A 23,875-nucleotide genomic window follows, 5' to 3' on the forward strand; every position below is an offset into this window, starting at 1 on the left:
CTTCTTTAAAAGGCTGCTTTCGACTTGCTCACCAAATCAATTCATCCCAAAAAAAATATCCATCTCCTATAGTGCCTTTTTTCTACATTCCCTAAACTCTCCTGCACTCCATCCTCCATCCAGCGTCCTTAAACGTATTTTTAACTCGAAGGTCACAAGAAACTCATTTTGGAATAAATGTTCGTTTCCCATAAATCGTACACTTTCAAAAATCCAATCTCACCCCTCCCCTCCAAATCTTCCCCATCACCCCTCCCCTCCAAATCTTCCCCATCACCCATCCCTTTCAAATCTCCCCCCTTGCCCCCTCCCTCCTAAACTACCCCCTCACCCCTCCCCGCCAAGACGCCCCCTCGCCCCTCCCCTCCTAGACTCCTGCCTCACCCCTCCCCTCCAAATCTCCCCCATATCCCATCCCTTTCAAATCCCTCCCCTTGTCCCTTCCCTCCCAAACTCCCCCCTCACCCCTCCCCTTCAAATCTCCCCACCCTCATTGCTTCTCAATTTCCCCCCTCTCACTCCCCCTCCTCAAAGCATCCTCCCCGCTTCTTCCCCCTTCAAACTCTCACCTCCATCTCCCCCAACCTTCTGCCTCGCTCTTCCCCCTCCTCAAATAACACCTCATTGTGGCTCACCCAATCACCATCAAACCTTTTGTCCGCCCCATCCTTCCCTTTCTCCGAGCTATTCTGAAATCTCTGACACACCTTCAACAGCTCTCCCTATCTCTTCCACCTCTTCCACATCTTACCCTACCCCTCCTCCCCCCTGTTCTGTATCTGATGCTCCCCCTTCCTCTTCATTAACGGTATGGACCTCAAACATCCGGGGCCTTCGTTCAAACTTAACTGATCTCTCCATACAGGTTGCTTCTGTCAAACCAGACGTGATCTGCTTAACAGAAACTTTCCTCCTTTATGATGTCTCTGATTCCATAGTATCTCTCCCGGGCTACTCCCTCCTCCGGTATGATAGACCTGAGCCTCGTCCTGGAGGCGGGGTTGCTATCTTTATCAAAAACTCTCTTCCTCACTCGCCCTGCACTGCACTCTCTCCACCTCACCCCCAGGAATACCTCTGGCTACGGCTTCCCCTTCGCTCCCACCTCTTGTTCATATGTGTGTTGTACCGTCCACCAAACAGTGATGACTCCATCTACATCTCGCTGTCTGATGATATGGACCAACTTCTATCTACTCATCCCAACTCTCTCTTCCTCATATGTGGTGATTTCAATTGTCACCATGCCAGTTGGCTGGGTGTGGGTACCTCTCTCACCAGCCATGGCTCTTCAGCAAAGGACTTCTGCGACTCACTGGGACTGACACAATCTGTCAATTTCCCGACCCGGATCTCAGTCAACGGAACATCTTCTCTTCTGGACTTGGTTATGACTAACTTCCCTGAAAATGTCTGCTGCTCTTCTTCTGCTCCGATCGGATCATCTGATCATGTCCTTGTTAAAGTGGACATCTCTCTGACCATCCTCAGGGAGCCTGCTCAGCGTCGACGAGTCTGGCATTTCACTCAGGCCAACTGGCACGGTCTTCAAGCAGCCATCAATCATCTGGACTGGTCTCCCATCTCTACCACCTCTGACATCAACTCATCCTGGGAATTCTTCCAAAGTAAATTGCTCTCTCTCATGCACAGATTTATCCCATCTCGTCTTCAGTTGTCATACCCTTCCTCCCGTCCATGGTACACGGAATCTTGTGGTGAGGCTGTTGCCCAGAAACAACTTGCCTTCGTCTCCTGGAAAGCAAATCCAACGGAAGGAAATCTCATTTCCTTTCACAAAGCCCGAAACAAGTGTGTGTCCACCCTCAGGAGAGCCAGGAAACAATATCTCTCCGTTCTCAAGACCGAACTCTCTTATCTGTCTCCCTCTGCCAAATCCTGGTGGCGTCTGGTCAAATCCGTTTCTGGTGTTTGTTTCCCCCTCCATCCCCTCCCTTACCTCAAACGGCTACACAGCTGACTCCGCACGTGAAAAAGCTGAATGCCTCAACTCTGTGTTTGCCTCTAAATCTTGTGTCCCAAACCCATCCCTCTCTGTACCCACCATACCCAGTCGTACCCTGCTGCTCTTGGACTCCGTGTCCTTTCCTCCTGACAAGGTGGAAAAGTTTCTGTCAACCCTCGACTCTGATTCTGCAACTGGACCCGACGGCATCAGCCCACGGGTCCTAAAATCCTGCTCTGCTGCTCTATCTCACCCTCTCTCTGTTCTCTTCACCCTCTCTTTTGCTCAAGGTCAACTGCCATCTGCTTGGAATTCAGCCAACATCACCGCTTTGCACAAAAAAGGTGCAAAAACAGATCCTAGCAACTACAGACCAATCAGCCTTCTCCCAATTATCAGCAAAGTCATGGAATCCATCATTGCTTCGGATATGAAATCTTTCCTCTTCTCCAATGGCTTGATCTCTGATCATCAATTTGGTTTCAGACCAGGTCACTCTACTCTGGACATGCTGCTTCTGCTGTCTCAACAATGGATGGAGGTCCTCAATGCCAAACAGGAAATTAGAGCTGTCTCCCTCGACATATCACGTGCCTTCGACACGGTCTGGCACCCCGCTCTGCTCACCAAACTCTCCTCCTTTGGTATCCATGGAAATCTCCACGCATGGCTGGCGGCCTTCCTCTCTAGTCGTCGTCAACGTGTGGCCCTGAATGGGTTTCTCTCATCTCCTCTTCCTGTTCAGGCTGGAGTTCCCCAAGGCAGTGTTCTGGGCCCCGTGCTTTTTCTGGTCTTCATCAATGATCTCTCTGACTCTCTCGAAAATCCTCTCTATCTCTTTGCTGATGACTCCACTCTCTGCCGCTCCATTCCTCTTCCCTCAGATCGGCAGTCTGCTGCCTCCTCACTCTCTGAAGACCTGGACAAAATCACAGACTGGTCAAACAAGTGGAACATGTCTTTCAATCCTGACAAATCTCACACTCTTACTATGTCTCTCCGAAAAGATCGACTGGACAACCCTCCCATCTACTTTCTCAACAATCCTCTCCAAGAAGTTCTGTCGCTCAAGATTTTGGGTCTCACTATCTGCCATGATCTTTCTTGGGAAAACCACATTTCCAAGCTGGCCTCCAAAGCCAGTCGCCGACTGGGCATCCTCCGTCGTGCGAAGTCCTTCCTCGGCACACCTGAGCTCCTCACCACATACAAGGCTTTCATCCGCAGCTCAATGGAATACTGTTCTCCCCTATGGGCCGGTGCTCCTGCCTCACACCTAGCTCGGCTTCACGCTGTTGAAACCAAAGCTTTCAGAATTATTGGAATCTCCCGCGATGAAGCTATCTCTGAGGGCCTTTCACTCACTCACCGCAGGCAGGTAGGTGGTCTTTCTGTCTTCTACCGACTCCTCTCCGGCCTTGCACCCCCAGCTCTCTCTGTGCTCTGTCCCCCAAATATTCCTACAGGTCGCACAAGATCTGCCAGCAACCCTCTGATGGTTAAACTGCCGAAATCTCGGCTCTCTGCTCACCTTCACTCTTTCATTCCTCTTTTCTCCCGCCTCTGGAACAAACTCCCTCACTCCCTTCAATCCCACTCCTCCCTCCAGGTCTTTAAAACAGCTGTTCACCACCATCTCTTATCTTCCCCCATCCAAAACCTTGATCTTTTCTACCCCCGCTAATTCACCCCAGATCCACCTTGTTTGAAATTCCAACTTCTTTCCTGGAAGTCCTGGCAGTGTCCATATGTTTTATACCTCTCCCACCGCCCCCTTCCCATGCCCCCCCCCCCCAAAGCCCTCGCCCTCTCTCAGATCTCTCGATGTCTCCATGTCTCTCGGTCCCTGCTCTCAAATGTTGTGTTTGTGTCCTTCCCCCTCTCTCCCCATCTTGTCTACCGCTCCCGATGTTATATGTTTTATGTGTCGGTTTGTCTTTCTGTGTGATTAATGTTCGCTCTTTCACGAGCCTCGATCTTGTATACAACAAAAAAAAAAAAAAAAAAAAAACTCTTGGAGGGCCTTGATGGAACGTGGACGCGGGAACGTGGTGATGGCCTCGACCTTGGTCGGCAGCGGCACGGCCCCGGTATTGGTGATGCGGTGGCCCAAAAAGTCAACGGTCGTCGCGCCGAAGTAGCATTTGACCGGGTTGACAATTAAGCCATGCTCGCTGAGGCGACCGAACAGTGTTCGGAGGTGGAGGAGGTGCTCGGCGCGGGACGTGCTGGCGACGAGGATATCGTCCAGATAGACAAAAAGAAACGGCAGGTCGCGCAGCACGCCGTCCATCAAGCGCTGGAACGCCTGGGCCGCGTTCTTGAGGCCAAACGGCATCCGCAAAAATTCGAACAGGCCGAACGGCGTGATGACGGCCGTCTTCGGGACGTCGGCCGCCCGGACAGGTACCTGGTGGTAGCCCCGTGTCAGGTCAATTTTCGAAAAGATGACCCGTCCCGCCAAACGGGCGGAAAAGTCCTGAATATGCGGATCGGGTACCTGTCGGGGGTGGTAGCGTCGTTGAGATGGCGGTAGTCGCCACATGGGCGCCATCCACCCCCCGGCTTTGGCACGATGTGCAGTGGCGAGGCCCACGCGCTATCGGAGCGCCGCACGATGCCGAGGTGCTCCAACGCGTCGAACTCGGCCTTCGCCACGGTGAGCTTGGCCGGGTCGAGGCGGCGGGCCCTGGCGTAGACCGGCGGGCCCGTAGTGGGTATGTGGTGCTCAATCCCGTGCCGCACCACGACGGCCGAAAACGTCGGCCGCGTGAGGGCCGGGAATTGCGCGAGCAGGCGAGCGAACTCGTTCGCTGCCGGGAGGGCGCACGCCAGTTCGGTCGGCGCGGAGCTGCTCATCGTGCACGCCAGGGAGCTGAAGGTCTCGGCGTTGACATGGCGACAACGTTTGACATCGACCAGCAGCCCGTGCATGCAGAGGAAGTCGGCGCCCAGCAAAGCCATGGGGACGCAGGCGGTCACAAAAGTCCATTGAAAACGCTGGCTGCCGAAGCAGAGGGTGACGACACGTGGGCCGAAAGTGCGTATGTCCGAGCCATTAGCAGCGACCAAAGAGGGGCCGCAAACGGCGTCCCACCTGTACTGCTCGGAGGCGGGTATGACGCTCAGTTGGGCGCCGGTGTCACACAGGAAACGCCGCCCAGACGCTTTGTCCCGAATAAACAGCAAGTTGCCCGAGTGGCCGGCGCTCATGGCTGGGAATGAACGCCGGCCCGGCCGTTTCCCGACCTGCCGAAAGTGCACGGGGGCCGGCACGTCCGAGCCTTGTGTCCGAACCTGGCGTGGTAATAACACCACGCCCGGTCAGGTGGAGGCCCCGGCCATCGTGTCGGAAGCGGGCGGTGCGGCGTGGCGGCCGCCAGTTGCACCGGCAGTTCGGCCTCCAACCGCGCAGGGTGCTCGGGCGTCGTGGGCGTCGCCTCGGACGGCGGCAGGCTCCAGGTAACCGTGCCGATGTGCTGGCCTGCCGAGGAGATCTTATCGGCTTCCCTGGCGAGGGCGCGGGAATCCGTGATCAACGTGCCAGCCAGGGCGAGGCGTACCGGGTGAGGCAGCTGGCGAAGGAACAGCTCGCGGAACAGAAAATCCGGAGAGTGCTCACCGAGCAACGAGAGCATATAGTCCATGCGCTCTGACGGGCGCGTGTCGCCGAGCTCGGGCAGAGCGAGCAGGCGCCGTGCGCGTGCTGCCGGTGAGAGGGCGAAAGCGTCGAGGAGGAGTGTCTTCAGCGCGTCGTATTTGTCAGCAGCCGGCGGGTGCTCGAGGAGGCTCAAGGCGCGGGCCGCGGTGGCGGAACCGAGCGCCGCCACAACATGGTGGAAGCGGGTGTCGTCCGCGGTGATACCTCGCAGGGCGAACTGAGAGTCCGCCTGAGCGAACCAAACAGCCGCGTGAGCCTCCCAGAAGGTAGGCAGTTTAAGCGTCACTGCCGTATCCATTTCGGTATGTCACCAATGAAGGAACTGCGCTGCAACACGAGTCGAAAGAATTGACGCGACCAAAGACGGAATTCGTCCGAGTTGCTTTATTGAAACAAAACAGCTCAGGTATTCTGACAAGCCCGTTTATCGGGCAGCAATATATATACACATTTATGTCGGGAAGTTTGCCCGGCAAAAGCTATACCGGGCATGCCCGGGTGTCAAGGGCGAGCCTTGGAAAGGCGAGTCTGGACCTGCCTGGGCGTGTTTGGCTGCGGCCTGGCAAGTCGAGGCTGGGCGTGCCCGGGCGCTCTGGGCGAGCCCTGGAAAGGCGATAGCGGGCATGCCCGGACGCTCTGGGCGAGCCCTGGAAAGGCGATAGCGGGCATGCCCGGACGCTCTGGGCGAGCCCTGGAAAGGCGATAGCGGGCATGCCCGGACACTCTGGGCGAGCCCTGAAAAGGCGATAGCGGGCATGCCCGGACGCTCTTGGCGAGCCCTGGAAAGGCGAGAGCGGGCATGCCCGGGAAAGACGAGACCGGGCGTGCCCGGGAGGTTCGGGCGTGCCCGGGAACAGTGAGTCCGGGCATGCCCGGGAGAGGCGAGTCTGGCCGTGTTCTGGCCGGTGCAAGGCGATTGTGTGCATCCAGCGGTAACCGCTACAACTATATCTATTGTTACTTCACCAAAAAATAATTTTTATGATTCATTCACCATGTGGAATTAGTTGACGCAATTAGTTGACGCAATTAGTTGCGATCGCAGTTGACTCACACATGAACGCGTCGTCAGGGCCTTTGTTTGCCCTCTAAGATGGCGTCGCGATTGGTTGCTGGTGCTTCGTGACGTCAATGCATAAGGTCAATTGCCCCTATGTTTATAATATACTAGCAGGGAGGGGTACCCAGAAGTTCCCGATGTATTTTTTGTGGGCACCAAAAACTAAAAGTAAAACACTTGCCTAGACCCACGATAGAGCGATTAAAATATTTTTTTTTAGTGATCTCCATGACACCATAGAATCTTGCATACCGGTACGTACCTTGGAGTCTGATCATTGGCAGGGAAAAACCCATTACACCCTCCTCATGTCTAGCATATAATAAACATTTTGCCTCATGAATGCAACAATCCCTTCAATTTTTATTTCGTGTAAGGCTTTTGTTTTACTAATTAGTGCTTTTGACTGGATCGGCATTTTCTTTATTTCCCTGGGTTCACTGAATGGCGGGCAAGTGTGGGAATTTGGATCAAAAATGGCTTCACGACGGGCGAACGAGCAAATGCTCTGGAGGTCCGACAGAAATTAATCAGTCAGAAAATAGAAAAGTTATACACTTCGATGACTGAAATATGTAGGAAAAAATATTTCGCTAGCATAAAATGGCAGGCATAAATAAAAATAAAATGGCAGGGATGAATCATTTTGTACCATATCATAATAAGATCTAGGCGGTGCATGTCCACATTTGGGCGGTGTATAATTGAGCTATAATTTTTGTACGTAATTATAAAGTATTCATTCAATTCACTACATTCCAAAATTACATTTTCTAAAGCACAACCGTTATCTTTCAATTAATGAACGCTGGCAGCGATGTTTATAGTGATAATTGAGAATGCTACAATGAGACAAGGGTAAATAAGAAAGGGCTGTTTCCGGTTTCTTATTGTTAGGGTTGTTCTTAAGCTATTGGGATGTCTTGGTGGAAAGGAGCGGGTCGCTGGGTTGCGTGTGCATGCAGATTGATCGCTCGGCAGTACAACCAAAGGGCAAATTGCGAACAGCCATTTCATTTGCGAAAGGTGTTACTACTTGAGAAGACTTCGAGATACGACTTCGAACGACAGCGATACAAATATGCGTCGCTCTCCGAAGAGGATTTGCGAAACCTCGTAAGAGCGTCATTCCGCGAATGCCGTTTGGGCGGTTAAAAGTAGCTTCTTCACCCAAAACGATTTACAGTTTGGTTCGAGGAGCGTCTCAAAGGCATTCTGTCTGGAGCGCACAGGAATCTTCTGGAACGCCACAGAAAGTTGCTTAAATCGGTTGCACTTTCAACCCGGCACGACATCGACCATCGTGAGGACTTTGAGTTTGAACCGTTATGTTTTTTGACAAAACCTCAATTTCCTTAATTGACCCGTCCCCCACGCAGCGGGAGACAGGGTTTTGCAATCACGTGCCTGTATCACTGCCCCTCAACGTCTGTTTTTCCCTCAACGTCTGTTCCCCTCAACGTCTGTTCCCCTCAACGTCTGTTTTTCCCTCAACGTCTGTTTTTCCCTCAACGTCTGTTTTTCCCTCAACGTCTGTGCCCCTCGACGTCTGTGCGCCCCTCGACGTCTGTGCGCCCCTCGACGTCTGTGCGCCCCTCGACGTCTGTGGCCCTCTGGACGTCTGTGGCCCTCTGGACGTCTGTGGCCCTCTGGACGTCTGTGGCCCTCTGGACGTCTGTGGCCCTCTGGGCGTCTGTGCCCCTCTGGGCGTCTGTGCCCCCCTCGGCGTCTGTGCCCCCCTCGGCGTCTGTGCCCCCCTCGGCGTCTGTGCCCCCCTCGGCGTCTGTGCCCCCCTCGGCGTCTGTGCCCCCCTCGGCGTCTGTGCGCCTCTCGCCGTCTGTGCCCCTCTCGGCGTCTGTGCCCCTCTCGGCGTCTGTGCCCCTCTCGGCGTCTGTGCCCCTCTCGGCGTCTGTGCCCCTCTCGGCGTCTGTGCCCCTCTCGGCGTCTGTGCCCCTCGGCGTCTGTGCCCCCCTCGGCGTCTGTGCCCCCCTCGGCGTCTGTGCCCCCCTCGGCGTCTGTTCCCCCCTCGGCGTCTGTGCCCCCCTCGGCGTCTGTGCGCCTCTCGGCGTCTGTGCGCCTCTCGCCGTCTGTGCCCCTCTCGGCGTCTGTGCCCCTCTCGGCGTCTGTGCCCCTCTCGACGTCTGTGTGCCTCTCGACGTCTGTGCCCCTCTCGACGTCTGTGCCCCTCTCGACGTCTGTGCGCCTCTCGACGTCTGTGCCCCTCTCGGCGTCTGTGCCCCTCTCGGCGTCTGTGCCCCTCTCGGCGTCTGTGCCCCTCTCGGCGTCTGTGCCCCTCTCGGCGTCTGTGCCCCTCTCGGCGTCTGTGCCCCTCTCGGCGTCTGTGCCCCTCTCGGCGTCTGTGCCCCTCTCGGCGTCTGTGCCCCTCTCGACGTCTGTGCCCCTCTCGCCGTCTGTGCGCCTCTCGCCGTCTGTGCCCCTCTCGGCGTCTGTGCCCCTCTCGGCGTCTGTGCCCCTCTCGGCGTCTGTGCACCTCTCCACGTCTGTGCGCAAAAAAACAAAAACTGTCAAAGAATCCCTTCAAAAAATAAACCAAAAAAAACCCCCATCAATCAATATCTAGCATTTGGCAATTGTAATGTCTAAAACTGTGAAATAAAAATCTCAATGAAAATTTACATGAAAACCGTAAACACATAAAATCAATAAACCTAAATTGATATGCAGCAGCATGTCGGTGATGCTTACCTATAATCATGAAGCTTCAATTTATTATATACCTACATACAAAGTGTGGTTTGTCATTGCTTACAGGCTCGTGAAATATGGTCTAGGCTTGTGGATGAGCTCGGACACGGAACAGATCAGGACACAACATAAAGAAACAGCAGGAGACAGGGGTAACTCCAACAGCAGTGCGGAGGGAGAAGGTAAACTGAGACGGACAAACAAGGGATGCAGGTAACGATGAGGATAGGGGAAATTATTTTGTAATAATGTTACTATTATCACTAGTGATGGGCGTCCACAACCATCCTTGACCATGTTGTGAAATGTCTGCCGAGACTGTCGCTGCTTTTTTATTTATTTATTTTTCTTCTTCCTCCACCCTTACACTTTCACCATGACTCACGCGAGACAAGGAGCGGGCTTTAAGCAATTGGTTCACTGATCTCTCTGTCCGTATATCTACACATGTTAATTTATGATTGATAACTTGATTTCCAATTGAATATTATACTTCGGCTCTGAATTAGTCCTGATCATGCATGTGCAGAGATGAGATTTTTTTTTTTTTTACTTTGTCTATCTTTCTGGCAGGCAAGCAAAAGTAAGTCATTCCAAATAGGAAACTTACTGTTTTTAAGGGTAAGGGAGACAAACGAGCATGAAATTTTTATTTTATTTTATACGATTTATATAAACATCCGTTAAATCATATCACACGCAAATCCTCAAAATCTAAACAGTATCTTTAGAATTTCAATAAAAGCCACATGACTTCATATTAGTAAATATTATTCCATCGTGTTTCAAATCGTGATAGTGTTGGCATGTTGGCAACTTCGGTCATTGTGTTATGATTAACGATGGATTTGGTGAGAAACCAGGTGTTTTGTTTGGACGATTACTTTGAGGTGGATAGGATGTTGTGGACCGATACATTGGCCCCATATCCCTTTTTGTGTATACATAGTTGAGGCTCATTTTAAAGCTAGTACACTACATGTCCAAAAGTATGTGGACATCCAAACATCACACATCTCATTCCAAAATCATAGGCATTAATATGGCGTTGGTCTCCCCAACCCCCCACCCCCTTTCCCCCCTCCCCCCCCATCCCCATTTTTGCAATAACAGCCTCCACTCTTCTGGGAAGGCTTTCCACTCGATGTTGGAACATCGCTGTGGGAATGTGCTTCCATTAAGCCACAAGAGCATTAGTGAGGTCAGGCACTGATGTTGGGCGATTCGGCCCGGCTCGAAGTCGGCGTTCCAATTTATCCCAAAGGTGTTCGATGGGGTTGAGGTCAGGGCTCTGTGCAGGCCAGTCAAGTTCTTCCACACGGATCTCGACAAACCATTTCTGTATGGACTTCGCTTTGTGCACTGGGGCATTGTCATGCTGAATCAGGAAAGGGCCTTCCGCCAAAATCCGCCAAAGCCAGATTAGTGCGTTGGATTGCCAGATGGTGAAGTGTGATTCATCACTCCAGAGAACGCGTTTCCACTGCTCCAGAGTCCAATGGCGGTGAGCTTTACACCACTCCAGCCGACGCATTGCGCATAGTGATCTTAGGCTTGTGTGCGGCTACTCGGCCATGGAAACCCATTTCATGAAGCTCCCAAAGAACAGTTGTTGTGCTGACGTTGCTTCCAGAGGCAGTTTGGAACTCGGTAGTGAGTGTTGCAACCGAGGACAGACGATATTTACGCGCTTCAGCACTCGGCGGTCCTTTTCTGTGAGCTTGTGTGGCCTACCACTTCGCGGCTGAGCTGTTGTTGCTCCTAGACGTTTCCACTTCACAATAACAGCACTTAAAGTTGACCAGGGCAGCTCTAGCAGGGCAGAAATTTGATGAACTGACTTGTTGGAAAGGTGGCATCCGATGACGGTGCCTCGTTGAAAGTCGCTGAGCTCTTCAGTATGGCCCATTCTACTGCCAATGTTTGTCTCTGGAGATTGCATGACTCTGTGCTTGATTTTATATATACCTGTCAGCAATGAGTGTGGCTGAAAGAGCCGAATCCACTAATTAGAAGGGGTGTCCGCATACTTTTGGTCATGTAGTGTAACTAGTACACGAAATGGAACACGACAAAAAGAGCAGTGGAGAGAGGTAAAACAGGTGAGTGGGGAAGTGGTGAGTGGGGAAAATAACAAATGAGTGGAGGTGAGTAGTGATTTTTGGATTTTGGGAGTTTTACCAGAATGGGGGTTGATGGTGGCACAGTGTGCCATGCAGAAAGTTGGGGGTGACAAAACATGGAAAGAGCAGCGGGTGCGCCCAGAAAGTAGGCGGAAGAAGACAGAGAGACCATCGACCTGTTTGCGATATAGCGAAGTGGTAGGCGCATAGACCGACGTGGGAGGGCGAAGTGGTAGGCGCATAGAATCTCCCATCGTGGGAGATTCCAGTGATGTTGAAGGCCTTGGTTTCCACAGCATCATGTTGAGCAAGACATGAGGTGGTGGAGCCAACCCAGAAGGGAGAGCAGGACTCCATCAAGCTGTGGATGAAAAACTTGTAGGCGGATAGCATTTCAGGTGTGCCAAGGAAGGACTTTGTATGACACAGGATGCCCAGTCAGCGGCTGGCTCTAGAGGCTAACTTTGAAATGTGGTTTCCCCAAGAAAGGTCATAGCTGATCGTGAGACCCAAGAGTTTGAAACACTGAACTTCTTCAAGAGGATTATCAAGAGAGTAGATAGGAGTGTTTGCCATACGGTTATTTCAGAGAGAAAAGTGAGAGTGTGAGATTTGTCAGGAATCAGACATATTGCAAGTGTTTGACCAGCTTGTGATTTTTTGTTTTATTTTTATTATTATTTTTTAAACAAGGTCTGAAGAGAGGGAAGAAGCTGCAACTTTTGTAGTGAATTGTAATGTTTTTTAAAATTACAATTGTGTGTGAGGTACATCTCCAAGTATGCTCGTGTAATATATTTACAAAAGTGCTGGTGAACCGTGTAATGAAAATACAACTCCATTTTGTGTAATTCGTAAAACTTAAAATAAAATAAAAATTTCTTCGCTACACAATAATGTCAGACACAGAACATTTGACAAAGTATTTGTATTGTACTTGCCGGAAAACTGTCATCTTAAAGATCCTCTTCTGTACAAGTTCAACGAAAGACTTGACCTGATTATTCTCCATCCTAATTCCAGGTTTTTAGTTGTAGCTGTTCATGAACCGTTGTCACCTTTTCTGAATCGTAGTTGTCCCACGTGTGACAAATTATTAAAAACAGACCTTTCGCTAATTTCAGTTAACTGCCATTAACATTTGACTAAAATATCTTCTCACAAACAACCCCATTTTAAAATAACCCGTTTGTTGTTTTTTTTTTTGTGTACAAGATCGAGGTTCGTGAAAGCTAGCATCAATCACAAAAAAGACAAACGGACACACAACACATACAATAAAGGGAGCGGGAGACAAGATGGGGAGAGAGAGAGAAGCACACAAGTACAACAGCAGAGAACAGGGACAACGGAAGATCCATGGGAGGGAGAGGGCTTGGGGGGAGGAGGAATGGGATGGCGGGGGGAAAGATATAAAACACATGGACACTGCTAGAACTTCCAGGCAAGAAAGAAGTTGGGATTTCAAAAAAAAAAAGTGGATCTGGGGTGAATTAACGGGGGTAGAAAAGATCAAGGTTTTGGATGGGGGAAGATAAGAGATGGTGGTGAACAGCTGTTTCAAAGACCTTGAGGGAGGAGTGGGATTGAAGAGAGTGAGGGAGTTTGTTCCAGAGGCTGGAGTAAATAGGAATGAAAGAGTGAAGGTGAGCAGAGAGTCTTGATTTTGGCAGTTTAACCATAAGATGGTTGCTGGCAGATCTTGTGCGACCTGTAGGAATATTTGGGGGACAGCACAGAGAGAGCTGGGGGAGCTAGGCCGGAGAGGAGTCTGTAGAAGACATGGACCACCTACCTGCCTGCGGTGAGTGAGTGAAAGGCCCTCGGAGTTAGCTTCATCACGGGAGAAGTATTCGCATTGTGTTTGGGTTTGCCACCGCATTGGCAAATTGGTTTGCGACCGCATTGGGTATGCCACCAATATTGGTATTTCATTCAAAAATTGTCCTCTTACAAACACAACCGGATCCAGACCAAACTCGTCATACGGCATCGTAACCATGCCCTAACCTTGCTTAAGCTGTGCTCCCCATGACCGTATTTTCGCTGGAAAAGGGGCGACGGGCTCCCTACCCTAATCCCTCATGTTCACTAAAACATTTTTTCCTCACAAACTACCTGACCAATGTGGATTAAATTTGGTACGATACATCAGAACATTAAGATCTCATGGGGTTGTTCTCCCCATCCAGATCCGCCCATTATAAGAGGCTGGAAAGGGTGGTTTCACCACAAATTCACGTAATTAATTTTAAAATGTTCTCAGAAACCATAAGGGAAATAACAGTCAGACCCTAAACGGACTTTTTTTTCTTTTTTTTCGCAATTGGTGAATAACCCATTCTTGAGGGACGGGATGAAATCATCCGCAATGTTTTGCATCGAAATGGATTTTTTTTCCCCCAGGACTTCTTTTTAACCACCTACAACTTTCCACTGCACACCCCAAGTACAATCGGTTTTTGACTCGTTCTGTCCAGTGGTACAGGTGTGCGTAGAACGCACATTCACACAAACGGAAACTTATAAAATCGTCGTTTGATGCCATTATATATTTTCCTAAAAAAAAAAATGCCTCAAGTATCTGAGCACATGTGCTAAAATTTTCCCAACCTTTATTGCTGTTAGCATATTAGCCTTGGTTTAATGCTGGTTTCTTTCAGCTGGCATCACGGGGATCCAACTATGAAGGCCTTCTTGATCGACACAATGTTCACAGTGGAAATACTCTGCATGTTGAACATTCTTTGAGGTTCGTGCCATTTTTATTTTGAATTTTTGTTGACAAGTATAAAAAAGTGTGGTCAGTGTGGTTTTGCAATCTGAACACTTGCCGGTTTTGGTGCATCTTAAAAAGTGTCATACTTTTTTTTTTTTTTGTTAATGTGCTAAATGCCATGTGGAGGTAAATTTTAAAATGCTCTTTCAAAACAAATATTTCATGGCAATTTTATGATTTTGATGTTGCAGACTTGCATCAAATTGTCTCAAAAAATATTTATTCCAAGTTGCTCATTTGTACATAAATTGTCATGTTATTGTAATTTTAATATTTTTATTTTGACATTCTCTTATGGAATTTTATTTGTATACAAAAACTAGGCTCTACTAAGAGTGGGAAGGAAATTCTGGAAGGAGGAAAGAAAAATAGACAGTGGAACAATAAGTGAATGTGACGAGCAAGGGAAAGAATTAATACTGAAGAAAGAGATGTAGAATACAGTGAAATGTGAGAAAAAGAGCTTGGATAGGTTAAAAATTGGGATTTTTTTTTTTTTTTTTTTTTTTTTTTTTTTGTATACAATATCGAGGCTCGTGAAAGAGCGAACATTAATCACATGAACACACAGAAAGACAAACCGACACATAAAACATATAACATAGGGAGCGGTAGACAAGATGGGGAGAGAGGGGGAGAGAGGGGGAAGGACACAAACACAACATTTGAGAGCAGGGACCGAGAGACATGGAGACATCGAGAGATCTGAGAGAGGGCGAGGGCTTTGGGGGGGGGGGGGCGTGGGAAGGGGGCAGTGGGAGAGGTATAAAACATATGGACACTGCCAGGACTTCCAGGAAAGAAGTTGGAATTTCAAACAAGGTGGATCTGGGGTGAATTAGCGGGGGTAGAAAAGATCAAGGTTTTGGATGGGGGAAGATAAGAGATGGTGGTGAACAGCTGTTTTAAAGACCTGGAGGGAGGAGTGGGATTGAAGGGAGTGAGGGAGTTTGTTCCAGAGGCGGGAGAAAAGAGGAATGAAAGAGTGAAGGTGAGCGGAGAGCCGAGATTTCGGCAGTTTAACCATCAGAGGGTTGCTGGCAGATCTTGTGCGACCTGTAGGAATATTTGGGGGACAAAGCACAGAGAGAGCTGGGGGTGCAAGGCCGGAGAGGAGTCGGTAGAAGACAGAAAGACCACCTACCTGCCTGCGGTGAGTGAGTGAAAGGCCCTCAGAGATAGCTTCATCGCGGGAGATTCCAATAATTCTGAAAGCTTTGGTTTCAACAGCGTGAAGCCGAGCTAGGTGTGAGGCAGGAGCACCGGCCCATAGGGGAGAACAGTATTCCATTGAGCTGCAGATGAAAGCCTTGTATGTGGTGAGGAGCTCAGGTGTGCCGAGGAAGGACTTCGCACGACGGAGGATGCCCAGTCGGCGACTGGCTTTGGAGGCCAGCTTGGAAATGTGGTTTTCCCAAGAAAGATCATGGCAGATAGTGAGACCCAAAATCTTGAGCGACAGAACTTCTTGGAGAGGATTGTTGAGAAAGTAGATGGGAGGGTTGTCCAGTCGATCTTTTCGGAGAGACATAGTAAGAGTGTGAGATTTGTCAGGATTGAAAGACATGTTCCACTTGTTTGACCAGTCTGTGATTTTGTCCAGGTCTTCAGAGAGTGAGGAGACAGCAGACTGCCGATCTGAGGGAAGAGGAATGGAGCGGCAGAGAGTGGAGTCATCAGCAAAGAGATAGAGAGGATTTTCGAGAGAGTCAGAGAGATCATTGATGAAGACCAGAAAAAGCACGGGGCCCAGAACACTGCCTTGGGGAACTCCAGCCTGAACAGGAAGAGGAGATGAGAGAAACCCATTCAGGGCCACACGTTGACGACGACTAGAGAGGAAGTCCGCCAGCCATGCGTGGAGATTTCCATGGATACCAAAGGAGGAGAGTTTGGTGAGCAGAGCGGGGTGCCAGACCGTGTCGAAGGCACGTGATATGTCGAGGGAGACAGCTCTAATTTCCTGTTTGGCATTGAGGACCTCCATCCATTGTTGAGACAGCAGAAGCAGCATGTCCAGAGTAGAGTGACCTGGTCTGAAACCAAATTGATGATCAGAGATCAAGCCATTGGAGAAGAGGAAAGATTTCATATCAGAAGCAATGATGGATTCCATGACTTTGCTGATAATTGGGAGAAGGCTGATTGGTCTGTAGTTGCTAGGATCTGTTTTTGCACCTTTTTTGTGCAAAGCGGTGATGTTGGCTGATTTCCAAGCAGATGGCAGTTGACCTTGAGCAAAAGAGAGGGTGAAGAGAACAGAGAGAGGGTGAGATAGAGCAGCAGAGCAGGATTTTAGGACCCGTGGGCTGATGCCGTCGGGTCCAGTTGCAGAATCAGAGTCGAGGGTTGACAGAAACTTTTCCACCTTGTCAGGAGGAAAGGACATGGAGTCCAGGAGCAGCAGGGTACGACTGGGTATGGTGGGTACAGAGAGGGATGGGTTTGGGACACAAGATTTAGAGGCAAACACAGAGTTGAGGCATTCAGCTTTTTCACGTGCGGAGTCAGCTGTGTAGCCGTTTGAGGTAAGGGAGGGGATGGAGGGGGAACAAACACCAGAAACGGATTTGACCAGACGCCACCAGGATTTGGAAGAGGGAGACAGATAAGAGAGTTCGGTCTTGAGAACGGAGAGATATTGTTTCCTGGCTCTCCTGAGGGTGGACACACACTTGTTTCGGGCTTTGTGAAAGGAAATGAGATTTCCTTCCGTTGGATTTGCTTTCCAGGAGACGAAGGCAAGTTGTTTCTGGGCAACAGCCTCACCACAAGATTCCGTGTACCATGGACGGGAGGAAGGGTATGACAACTGAAGACGAGATGGGATAAATCTGTGCATGAGAGAGAGCAATTTACTTTGGAAGAATTCCCAGGATGAGTTGATGTCAGAGGTGGTAGAGATGGGAGACCAGTCCAGATGATTGATGGCTGCTTGAAGACCGTGCCAGTTGGCCTGAGTGAAATGCCAGACTCGTCGACGCTGAGCAGGCTCCCTGAGGATGGTCAGAGAGATGTCCACTTTAACAAGGACATGATCAGATGATCCGATCGGAGCAGAAGAAGAGCAGCAGACATTTTCAGGGAAGTTAGTCATAACCAAGTCCAGAAGAGAAGATGTTCCGTTGACTGAGATCCGGGTCGGGAAATTGACAGATTGTGTCAGTCCCAGTGAGTCGCAGAAGTCCTTTGCTGAGGAGCCATGGCTGGTGAGAGAGGTACCCACACCCAGCCAACTGGCATGATGACAGTTGAAATACCACATATGAGGAAGAGAGAGTTGGGATGAGTAGATAGAAGTTGGTCCATATCATCAGACAGCGAGATGTAGATGGAGTCATCACTGTTTGGTGGACGGTACAACACACATATGAACAAGAGGTGGGAGCGAAGGGGAAGCCGTAGCCAGAGGTATTCCTGGGGGTGAGGTGGAGAGAGTGCAGTGCAGGGCGAGTGAGGAAGAGTTTTTGATAAAGATAGCAACCCCGCCTCCAGGACGAGGCTCAGGTCTATCATACCGGAGGAGGGAGTAGCCCGGGAGAGATACTATGGAATCAGAGACATCATAAAGGAGGAAAGTTTCTGTTTAGCAGATTACGTCTGGTTTGACAGAAGCAACCTGTATGGAGAGATCAGTTAAGTTTGAACGAAGGCCCCGGATGTTTGAGGTCCATACCGTTAATGAAGAGGAAGGGGGAGCATCAGATACAGAACAGGGGGGAGGAGGGGTAGGGTAAGATGTGGAAGAGGTGGAAGAGGTAGGGAGAGCTGTTGAAGGTGTGTCAGAGATTTCAGAATAGCTCGGAGAAAGGGAAGGATGGGGCGGACAAAAGGTTTGATGGTGATTGGGTGAGCCACAATGAGGTGTTATTTGAGGAGGGGGAAGAGCGAGGCAGAAGGTTGGGGGAGATGGAGGTGAGAGTTTGAAGGGGGAAGAAGCGGGGAGGACGCTTTGAGGAGGGGGAGTGAGCGGGGGGAAATTGAGAAGCAATGAGGGTGGGGAGATTTGAAGGGGAGGGGTGAGGGGGGAGTTTGGGAGGGAAGGGACAAGGGGAGGGATTTGAAAGGGATGGGATATGGGGGAGATTTGGAGGGGAGGGGTGAGGCAGGAGTCTAGGAGGGGAGGGGCGAGGGGGCGTCTTGGCGGGGAGGGGTGAGGGAGTAGTTTAGGAGGGAGGGGGCAAGGGGGGAGATTTGAAAGGGATGGGTGATGGGGAAGATTTGGAGGGGAGGGGTGATGGGGAAGATTTGGAGGGGAGGGGTTATGGGGAAGATTTGGAGGGGAGGGGTGAGATTGGATTTTTGAAAGTGCACGATTTATGGGAAACGAACATTTATTGCAAAATGAGTTTCTTGTGACCTTCGAGTTAAAAATACGTTTAAGGACGCTGGATGGAGGATGGAGTGCAGGAGAGTTTAGGGAATGTAGAACAAAGGCACTATAGGAGATGGATATTTTTTTTGGGATGAATTGATTTGGTGAGCAAGTCGAAAGCAGCCTTTTAAAGAAGAAGAAGAAAAAGGTGTTATAAAATATGACGGAATACATAACTTGAGGGGAAAGTGTAAACATTGAAGGTTAATGAGTGAAAACTATCTGGGGAAATGGGGGAGAAACACGTGGTCGAAGAACGAACGAACGAATAAGAATGAATAAACGAATGAGAACAGAGAAGGAAATGTTTTTTTTTTTTTTTTTTTTTTTTTTTTTTTTTTTTTGAGTTGAGATTTACACAAGGAAGTAGGCTATGGGTGAAAAGCCTGGGAATACAGAGAACGAAAGTTATTGGATCACAAACGACGGACCACTGAGAGAAAAACAAAGCCTCAAGGTTGTACAGTGCACACTGTACAAGGCCTTGCTCGCGACACGGCAAACAGACGATCAATTTATGAAAGATAAACACCGAGAAACAACCAAAGTTGCACACAATAACTTCACACACCGAAAGATAAATACAGTTTCGACAAAATACAATTGTGAACAGACTTAACTTCGAAAAACGTGGAGACCGTGTGGAGCTTCGAAAATCCCTGCCGCCGTCTCCAAGATCTCGCGAGATCGATAAAATTTATAAAATTTAGATTTATCTCGCGGGATAAAAAAAAAGAAGATCTTGTGTCGATGTGGAGGATATGAGATGGTGGTGCAATGCAACATGGCAGCCCTAGAGAAAATCTTCAGGGATGTTTTTGCACAAGTATGATAAAGTAAGAATAAAGAAGTGCAGCCGTCCAGCTAGACTGGATTTCGCAAGTTTTTACAACAAGGGAGTGATTTGTTGACCCCATGCATCCTTCAGGAACAGGAATTAAAGGGCAGAGGGCACAAGATTGGCATAAAGGTGATTTTAAAAAAAAACAAAAAAAAACAGAGTACACCAACCTATATATGGTGGGAGAGCAGCAGGCTTGGTGCTTCACGTGATTTGAGCTTTGAGTGAGTGACGTGGGCACAAACCCTGTATGTTGTGACGAGTTCAGATTTACCAAGGACGAACATGAGAATGGAGGCCAGCTTTGCTACATGGTCAGTCAAGCAAAGGTTGGGGCTGATGATTAGGGCTATAAGCTCAAGAGACTGATTCTCTTCCAGTGGTTGATTATGGAACTGTAAATGTGGTTGAGACTATCCTTCTCGAGAGATTTGCCCATATTGAATAACATTATATCTGTCAGACCAGAATGTGATCCTGTCCAGGTCAGTTGAGAAGGAAGCAGCTGCTGTGGTCCATCTGGATATAAAATGAAGTCATCTTCAAAAAGGAAGAGTATTATCCAGGAAATCAGCTCATTTAAGTATCGGAGGCACAAGACTGAACCCAAGACGCTACTTTGGTGAACTCCAACCCTTACTGGGGGAAGAGATGACAGGATTCCCCCACCTTACCCCCTCCCCTTCCAAAAAAAAGTGTTGCTGCAAATATTGTGTTTTACACACCACACAAACTACAAAGCTGAGGCTGAGAGGTTCCAGTCATATGTCTGAAGCACTGAAACAATACGAAATATTCAAAAGGCAAAATGGAGGGGGGTTATAATCCATACTATAAAAGTGAATTTGTTTGTTTGTATATTTGTTTGTTTTTATATTTATATATGCTTCAAAAACTACTGAACCAAATCAAACCAAATTTTGAATGCTGCCTCAGGGGGTACCCAAGTGTAGTTTGTCAGGGTACCATATCTAGGGAGGCAGTGGTGTTTTTGTTTTTGTTTTTTTTCACACAGGAAGCATGTCCAGGGTAGTGTGACTGGCTGAATCCAAACTAATGATCTGAGCTCAGGCCGTTGGAAAAAAGGGAGGATATGACCTTGCTGATGATTGGGTGTGAGCTAATAGGTTGGTAGTTATGGGATTGGCTTTTTCAACATTATTATGCAGAGGCATTATGGCTTCAGATTGTCTGTCCGTGCATGTGTCCATGATAGGTTTTCATTCCTGCAATAACTTGAGAACGGTTGAAGGGATCCAAGTCAAACTTGGTACAGGTATGTATAATGATGTAGAGATGATCTGGTTAGATTTTTGGTTCATTAGGTCAAAGGTCAGCGGTCATGTTAAGTCAATATCCTGTTACCACAATAACTTTCGCTCTTTCACGAGCCTCGATCTTGTATCCAAAAAAAAAAACAAAAAAAAAAAACTTGTGAACCAGTGATAAGATTTTCACCAATGTTGGTACTAGTATGTATTATGATGTAAAGCTGAACTGATTTGATTTTTGGGTCAAGAGGTCAAAGGTCAGTCTGTAATAAGTTTTTGTTACAGGGATAATAGTTAGCCGTTGACCGTTAGCCATTGAGTTGCCGTTAGCCGTTAGTTGCCGTTAGCCGTCGAGTTAGCCGTTGACCTATTAGTAAGGCTAACCCCCGCTCTAGCAGGGAACATGGCCTTAAAATGCATGTTGTGTTGTGTGTTGATAATAGTTAGCCGTCTTCATGTTTGGAATGTTCACTTTTGAGAGAAATCACCTGATTTGGCACAGGTGACCTTTGATAGGTACTATTCAAATCCTGATATAGGACACACATTTTGGGATTATTTAACACCCCTAATTAGCATAAATTTAAAATGGCCACCACTGATGTGGGCTGAAACCCAATATGGTTGTATCTCAGCTAATAATAGGCCGAGTCCAATGATTTTGTTATAACATTGATAGTTTTGGATATGCCTGATCGATTGTCGAGTTTTTCATGATCCAAGGTCATGAGATAAATGTCAATGTCAAAGGTTTTTGGCTGAGAATAGCTATAATTTGCCAATAAAACTGACCTTGGAGCTATTTATTTTGTGTTAGATGTATTGCATGCTTTGATCAGATCGTGCTAAACTAAAATGAATGCCTCCTTTGGTCTCCATGATGTCGAGGTCATGACCTAAGTGCCGCCCAATCCATATATTGTTAATAAAGTTTAGACCGATCATGTCAGAATCATGAATGTCGAGTCTATAAACTCGACATATAAGCAGTGATTTTCTCTAGGGCTGCCATGTTGCATTGCACCACCATCTCATATCCTCCATCGACCCAAGATCTTCTTTTTTTTAAATCCCCATTTTTAACGTATCCAAGCTCTTTTCCTCACATTTCACTGTATTCTACTCATCTCTTTCTTCAGTATTAATTCTTTCCCTTGCTCGTCACATTCACTTATTGTTCCACTGTCTATTTTTCTTTCCTCCTTCCAGAATTTCCTTCCCACTCTTCGTAGAGCCTAGTCTTTGTATACAAATAAAATTCCATAAGAGAACGTCAAAATAAAAATATTAAAATTACAATAACACGACAATTTATGTACAAATGAGCAACTTGGAATAAATATTTTTTGAGACAATTTGATGCAAGTCTGCAACATCAAAATCATAAAATTGCCATGAAATATTTGTTTTGAAAGAACATTTTAAAATTTACCTCCACATGGCATTTAGCACAGCATTCAATGCCGCACATTTTGAGATAAACCACAAGTTTATTCAAGGTCATGCAACCACAAATGACAGAAACAGTATCAGGAACTATCCTTTTTTTAGCATAGGAAGCCCACTATTGAATTGGAGGTGTGCAAAGTCAATCATATCTACAGCTAGAACAATCGTGAATATACAGCCAGAATATCTGGCGTGGAGCAACATTAGATACGACATGACTCAATTAAGACCGTAGTGCGTAGTATGGTGCTAGTTGGGAGTTTCTGTCGGAGGAGGACCAGGGTGACCACAACAGCTTCCTCCACACTTTCATCTGGCTGTGCACAAAAGCCCCTTGTTGTAGCAGGAGCACCTTCCTGTACAGTGTACAGCTTATCATGCTTCTGCAACTGACCATTTATCTGAACTTCCTGTGCATTTCAAACAACACCCACACTTTCTCTGCACCAATCTCAGTGAAGAAAGAGATCCCCTGGACAATGATGTCAGTGTCGTTTGCAATGCGCTTTGTAGCCTTGTGACACTACATTTGCCGCATGCAACATAACTCTGGTATCGAACTCTTCGTGGTTGTATGGACTAAGAGGATACTCCGTTCGAATCACAGTGTCGTTATTGTATGGTGCAGGATTCTGGAGGATGTTCTCATCCCATGTTGTAATTATGACCTTCCCCTCATAGAAGACGGACTGGGCAATCAATCCTGATATATACTGGAACAGTTTCACCTTATTGGTTTAGTTGCACAGATGGCTGTTCCAGTTCTTCAGCATCTTCCCATTCCCATCACTTGGTTTTCTTATTGACAGCATTGTAGATCAAGAGCTGTGCAATGGATAGGTCACGGACTTCCTACTACCGTCAACTTCTGGGTTAGTTATGTTTCATTGAAGGGCCACACACTACCATGTCAAGAAATGCTGATAAAGTTTGGGAAACGGACTTCTGTGCGTTGAGCGCAAACAATATTTCACGTTTACCAACCATTTCACTTTTGCATGTGCAAATGCATCCTTAACATGTGTATTTATCTTGGATATAATCCCTGTTTGATAAACCGTGGATGCAATCCAATATGGAAATTGTGGTTGAAATCCATTTATATAGTCCAAATATGGATCGGAACACTTGTCAAAATTGAATTCCATGTGATTATGTGATTATGATTCCACATGATTTATGATTCCATTGTGATTATGATTCCACGTGATTCGTGATTATGATTCCACATGAATTCCACGTGTCAAACCTCGACTCTGATTCTGCAACTGGACCAGACGGCATCAGCCCACGGGTCCTAAAATCCTGCTCTGCCGCTCTATCTCACCCTCTCTGTTCTTTTCACCCTATCTTTTGCTCAAGGTCATCTGCCAGCATCCTGGAAATCAGCAAACATTACCGCTTTACACAAAAAAGGTGCAAAAACAGATCCTTGCAACTACAGACCAATCACCCTGCTCCCAATTATCAGCAAAGTCATGGAATCCATCATTGCTTCGGATATGAAATCTTTCCTCTTCTCCAATGGCTTGATCTCTGATCATCAATTTGGTTTCAGACCAGGTCACTCTACTCTGGACATGCTGCTTCTGCTGTCTCAACAATGGATGGAGGTCCTCAATGCCAAACAGGATATCAGAGCTG

At 48.1% G+C, this 23,875-nt stretch overlaps 1 protein-coding gene across 6 annotated transcripts in view; it reads left to right on the top strand.

Annotated features, from left to right (window-relative positions):
- Nucleotides 1-7,531: 7,531 nt before the first annotated feature.
- NADK2 (NAD kinase 2, mitochondrial) overlaps nt 7,532-23,875 on the top strand; it is a 55,507-nt gene continuing 39,163 nt past the window's right edge. The window contains exons 1-3 of one of the 6 annotated variants that reach the window (XM_078769696.1): nt 7,577-7,803; nt 9,460-9,606; nt 14,180-14,268. In XM_078769696.1, coding sequence (XP_078625822.1) covers nt 9,601-9,606; nt 14,180-14,268 — 95 coding nt within the window. In that variant the 5' untranslated portion in view covers nt 7,577-7,803; nt 9,460-9,600. Of the gene's footprint in view, nt 7,991-9,459; nt 9,607-13,193; nt 13,321-14,179; nt 14,269-23,875 lie in introns of those variants that run through there. The other 5 variants (XM_078769697.1, XM_068096622.2, XM_078769698.1 and 2 more) reach the window with 5 other exon arrangements.

The sequence above is a fragment of the Myxine glutinosa genome, chromosome 1 (genome assembly GCF_964187855.1).
Source record: "Myxine glutinosa chromosome 1, kmMyxGlut1.1, whole genome shotgun sequence".
Taxonomy (NCBI): Eukaryota; Metazoa; Chordata; class Myxini; order Myxiniformes; family Myxinidae; genus Myxine; species Myxine glutinosa.